This window comes from Prunus persica, chromosome G1 (genome assembly GCF_000346465.2).
Source record: "Prunus persica cultivar Lovell chromosome G1, Prunus_persica_NCBIv2, whole genome shotgun sequence".
NCBI classification, from domain to species: Eukaryota; Viridiplantae; Streptophyta; class Magnoliopsida; order Rosales; family Rosaceae; genus Prunus; species Prunus persica.
The window spans coordinates 17693172-17699171 of record NC_034009.1 but is presented as its reverse complement, the minus strand read 5'-3'; the positions used below and the strand labels follow the sequence as shown (position 1 = coordinate 17699171).

Here is a 6000-nt window from a genome sequence, read left to right as displayed (position 1 = left end):
CATAGCCGAACCTCGTTAAATAATGTGTCTCATCTACTTTACGTGCAGCTCAATATTCGCACATATTCCAGGTCATTTTATAACAATCCTCAATTATGCTTATGAATTATTGCTCCAGTAACATTGGCTTGGAGTGCGGGAAAGTAGCAGGTCTTAGTTTGGAATCTATGTAAAAAGAAAAGAAAAAAAGTCTACTTTTGGCTTCCGTAGCGATTCCTATCATGGTAGCTATTAGAATATCAATATTCACAATGACATAGACACCTTATCGATTCCTATCATGGTAGCTATTGGAATGTATCAATATTCACAATGATATAGACACCTTATCGATACAAATAAGCTCCCATTGGGATAAATATGCATCATGTACATTATCACAATCATTCCACAATTTAAAATTAGATTTTGGTGTCAAAAGAAGATCAGATTGCAACACAAGGTTTTTCTACTATTACAACATATATATCCATGAAAACACATGAGATTGCACTCAACTTCGACTAGAATCTTTAATTAATGGATGGATGTGCGGCAAAAGTCACGTTATTCCGTCACAATTCTATTAATTAGCATCTTGGCAAAGCATGCTCTTACGCCACTTCCAATAGTTGACTCTTATTGGATCGACCGTTTCCAAGAGAGAGCAAATAGTTTTGGCCAAGTCAGATTCTGCTTGTTCCAAGTCTGAATTTCTTAGGGCATCCACGGCATCTCTGAACTCTTGGCTTGCTTGGAAACCATGGCATATGAGATCCAAAAGTGTGCTTAAAGCAAAGATACAGTCGGTTTTGGCAATTAAAATCTTCAAGCATACTGAAGATATTTGAGTATTCTTCATCCAAGACTGATTGTCATTTTTGTAAAGCCCCCGAAGGTATCTCCATGAACTTTCATTCTCAGGGTGGGCTACAATGGCCTTCAGAGTATAAGACACTTCAGATTCTCTCATAGCTTTTAGGCCTCCCAGGAATGGAGATCTTGTAATGACAAAATTTCTCTGTTATAGACAAGCATATCCGGGTCAAAGAAGAAACATGCACAAATACACACAAAGCAAAGTGAACATACAGATAATTACTGTTCAAACCTCAAAAGCACTTGAACAAGAGCAGAAGGCCATAATGCAGTATTTATAAGACTTAGAAGGGGCATTTCGTCGGTTACATGAAGGCATTTCTTTACTGTTTACGGGTAGCAAATTCCAGTGGGAAGATGCACAGCAATGCTGTTTCTAGTTAGACTAATGACTATATTGGCCACAAGCTTTTTTTTTTTTTTTTCAAGAAAATCTGAAAAGATTAGAAGGTTCTAGATTACATCCTTCGATGCCTGCAGTATCTCCTAATGAAGAACGTAACAATGCAATAGATCAATCATCAAATATTGAAGGGGGAGACTGCTGATCATCTTTTTGTTCATTGTCCAATACCATTACAGTTGTGATATGCTTTATTTCGGGAAGCAAGGTTAAGTTGGGAGATCCCTGCAGACTGTTACTCTTTACTGAGTGAGAATACTGAAGCTTTTGGCAAAGGGAAAAAGTCTCGACTGTAGTGGGGGTGTTGTAGGTTCGCTCTTTTGTAGGTAATTTGGTCAGAGAGAAACAAAAGGAATTTTGATGGTTATAGGGGCGTGGACATTGAGGAGCTCTGGGAAAGAGTGACGGCTCTTTCTTCTCTTTGGGCATCAATTTCATCAGAATTTAGGGATGTTCCTTTACCATCCATTCTACTTGACCGGCAGCCTGCTGTTGACTGATTAGTTTGTTGGGTTTTTTAACCCTTCTTCGTTTCTTCTTTAAAAAAAAAATATAGATCTAACATGCATATATGTGCAGTTATCGTAACGCTCCACATTCTAGCAAGGCTATAACTTGATTTTCTGTGTTTACATGGTTAGAGGCTTAGAACCAAATGACAGGTAAAGAATATCTATAATCTGTGCATACCTGATTCCAAGCAGAATTGTTAAAGACGTCTTCTTCAAGGAGCTCATGACAATAGTCAAGTTCATCCTCCCACCCTCCAAGCTCCTGAAGAACCCACTGTATAACAAACAAACAAAATGAAAATAAACTCCTGTTTGTAAAACCCAAATGCCAAGTATACACTAAGAGCAATGGTGCTCAAAGTGCTCATCCGTTAACAATAATCAGGTCTAAAAACAAATACAAGGAAGATCCTGATGTCTTGCATTCAGCACAATGGGGTCAAAGGAAGAAACATACCTGCCTATGAGACCAAGCATGATAATGTTTAGCATCATGGGAAAGTATCTTCTTGGTGAACTCAAGTTCCTGGGTTGTAGCATTAGTTCCCAATATCTCAGCAACCCACCGTCTATGATGCCTACAAGTATCTTTCATAAATTAATGGAGTACTAGTAAACTCATAGATGTTTTAAGGAAATATTTGATGACTACATAACTTAATAGAACCTGTAAAGAAAGAAAATAAAAATACTGACATCAGAAACTACTAAATACTGAGGTATGAAACATGACAATAATCGTTGTCCATATTCCTTGAAGATTTCATAATCAGCAGCTACAAGCAACTGCAATGGTAAGTTCAAATTGCTTAAAGTTACAACCTAAACTGTCCAACATCAATGTAACCAAGGCTCTTTGCCAGAAATCTCTGGCCTGTTGGAGGGCTCATGCATATGCCACATAGACTTTATTAAAGATCAATATCATACCCATGTAAACTTGAAACAGAAGTATAGTTGAAAACTCGAACACCATATGCACACAGACACACATATTGGAGATAGAACAACTATCCAGCTGAAATTCAATGACAACAAAGTATAGAAAGACTTGTAGCTCACCATAACTGATAATTTTTTGAGTTAGCCCTTGCAATATCTTCAGTGAAATCAAGTTCATTCTGTAAATCAGCACTAAGCGCCTTCAGTATTAAACGCCTGAAATGCCAAACCTGCACAGAAGAAAAAGACAATTTGAACACTGCACTACGAATTTTGTCCGTATTTCGCAACTACCCAACATCCCCTTATGCCAAACTACTTAGTAGAGTTATCTTTTTCAGTTTCCAGATTTCTCATCAACCAAAGAAACAAAAATGGAAAAGCCTACTAAAACTATGGGATTTTGAATTATGATCAACTCCTAATGAATGACAAGATAATAAACCTCAATAAGTACCTTCCTTTCACACTTTCCTAGTATTTATCAGCAATTAAACAAAGCATAAAAGGAAAAAGAAAAAGAAAACCTCCAACGATTTAAAATAGAAAAGAAAAATCCTCAGTAAAAGTTTTTGGGTACTTCAAGATAGACTTTCAAGTAGAGAAACTAACACTATTAATGTCAGCATACACAAAATCTCACTTTCCCAGATTTTCTGAGCAACCAAACAGAGTAACCCTTCACTGCCCCACCCAAACAAATCTCAAAAAACTGGAAAGCGGAAAAAGATGCAGAGATTGGGATTCAAAGACGAAGCTCACAGTGTAGTTTCCTGAGTTCAATTTGATGGCTTCCGTGGTGAGCTGAAGGGCACGAGGGGATCGCTCATCGGCTCTGTAGAGGGCTCGGAAGTAGTTCATGGTCTCTGTGAACTCTTCCTTGTAGGCTATGGGGACAACCGGGTTCGGGCCGTCGTCTTGCTCAACCGGAACGACGTCCGACCACTCCGGTCTATTCTTCAACGGGACCCACTCTTGTTCTTCGTCCGAGTCCATCTCTCCCGTAGCTTCTTCCTTTCCTTTGAGTCGATGAAGAGAGAGAGAGAGAGAGAGAGAGAGAGAGAGAGATGTATCTTTGAGCCTTCCTTTCTGGACTAGTAAAAGAGTTAAAAACCCGGATGAGAGTTGGAAAAACGGGTCGGGCACGGGGAGATACCTAATTTGATATAGGTCCAAAAAAGTGCATCCCCAAATTGGTTGCAGTAATTTCCAATGCCAAATCGCTTTAATACTTTTTCAATATAAGTTGATTGATGCACCAAAATCTCATTAGCACTGTGCTCAATCTGTAAGCCTAAGTACCACATTCGCCCAGATTGTTTTAGTACATATAATGATCTTCTCAATTTAATTGAGAACATGCCCCGTGGTTTATTCCTAGCTGCTTCAGGCAGCTTAAGTTTTTCTGGAACTTTCATGTATATATCTGTATCCAATTCTCTATATAGATATGCAGTAATAACATCCATAAGTCTCATTTCAAGTTTTTCTGAAACCATCAAACTTATTAAGTAAAGGAACGTAATTGCATCCATTACTGGAGAATATGTTTCTGTATAATCAATTCCAGACATTTATGAAAAACCTTGTGCAACAAGTCGCACTTTATACCTTGCTCATTTTTCTCATTGCGCTTTCTTGTAAATACCTACTTGTAACCTACAGAGTTCACATTGGGTGGAGTTGAAACAATAGGTCCAAAGACACTCCTTTTTTTCCAAAGAATTCAATTCTGCCTAGATTGCATCTTTTCACTTAGGCCAATCTTGTCTCTGTGTACATTCATCAATGGAGCAAGGCTCAATATCATCATCTTTTATGATCCCTGTAGCCACTGAGAATGCAAATATATCATCGATGATCATCTCGTTTCTATTCCACAATTTATCAGTGGACGTATAATTTATGGAGATTTCTTGACTTTCAGGTACAGTTGCCACTCTAGGGGCACTTGTCTCACCAAGGACATTTTCCTTTTCAGGAAGTACCTGTCCCTCTTGGGGGGGCATTTGAATTATGAATTGTGGGCTCTCCATTTATTTCATTTGGATTCATTTTGGCCATCAACTTCCTCTTTTGGGGAACTGAATCCTTTGAACCTAGTGGTCTGCCACGCTTCAGGCATGAAATAGATGAACCATTTGCTGGCACATTGCTTTGTCCATTGTGGACATCAATCCTTGCAGGTGCATTTGCAGCGAGGATATGTGATTTCATCACCTTTGTTGCATCATTAAATGCATCTGGCATCTGATTTGCAATACTTTGGAGGTGAATGATCCTTCTCACTTTGTTTTCGCATTGGGCGGTACGAGAATCGAGATGAGACAAAGTGGGTACGTCCCACGATAATTCACGTCGTTCTTCAGGAATGAGTTTGCCTTGTTGTTCTTTAGGAACATATTTTTCTCCCCCTAATAGTGGAAAGATTGTCTCATCAAAATGACAATCCTTAAATCGAGCGGTAAAGATATCACCCGTCAGGGGCTCTAGATATCTGATGATAGATGGCGAATTAAAACTAACATAAATTCTCAATATGCGTTAAGGGCCCATCTTAGTACGTTGCGGTGGTGCAATGGGCACATATATTGCACACCCAAAACTCTTAAATGGGAAGTGTTTGGTTGATTACTATATACGAGTTGTATTGGAGAATATTGATTGTTGGCTACGGGCCTCAACTACACCAGTTAAGCTGCATGTAAAATGGCATATCCCCAAGCAGAAACTGGCAACTTTTTTTTCATTAGCAAAGTGCGTGCTATCAATTGAAGATGCTTAATTAAAACTTCTACCAAGCCATTTTAAGTATGAACATGGGGAACAGGATATTCAATATCAATGCCTAGTGACATGCAGTAATCATTAAAAGTCTGAGATGTAAATTCACCAGCATTATCGAGTCTGATGGACTTAATGGGATAATCTGGGAATTGGGCTCGTAATTTAATTATTTGAGCCAAGAGCCTAGCAAATGCCATATTTCAAGTGGACAAAAGGCAAACATGTGACTATCGGGTAAATGCATCCACTAAGACCATAAAGTACCGAAATGGTCCATAAGGACGATGAATAGGCTCACAAATGTCCCCTTGGATTCTTCGCAAAAATGATGGGGACTCAACATCAACCTTTGGTTATGATGGTCTAATCACCAACTTCCCTTATGAACAAGCATGGCAAAAGCTGTCACTTAATATAATAATGTGTTTTGTCAATAAGGGATGTCTTTTAGAGTTGGTGATGATCCTACGCATCATGGTGGATCTAGGATGACCCAAC

At 38.7% G+C, this 6000-nt stretch overlaps 1 protein-coding gene across 1 annotated transcript; it reads right to left on the bottom strand.

Moving 5' to 3' along the window:
- On the bottom strand, positions 297 to 3784 carry LOC109947641 (protein farnesyltransferase/geranylgeranyltransferase type-1 subunit alpha). The gene is made up of 5 exons (XM_020558293.1): positions 3478 to 3784; positions 2836 to 2945; positions 2231 to 2351; positions 1952 to 2047; positions 297 to 1000 (listed from the first exon to the last, which is right to left on the bottom strand). The coding sequence occupies exons 1-5, from the start codon at positions 3709 to 3711 to the stop codon at positions 566 to 568; spliced, it is 996 nt and encodes a 331-aa protein (XP_020413882.1). The 5' UTR covers positions 3712 to 3784; the 3' UTR covers positions 297 to 565.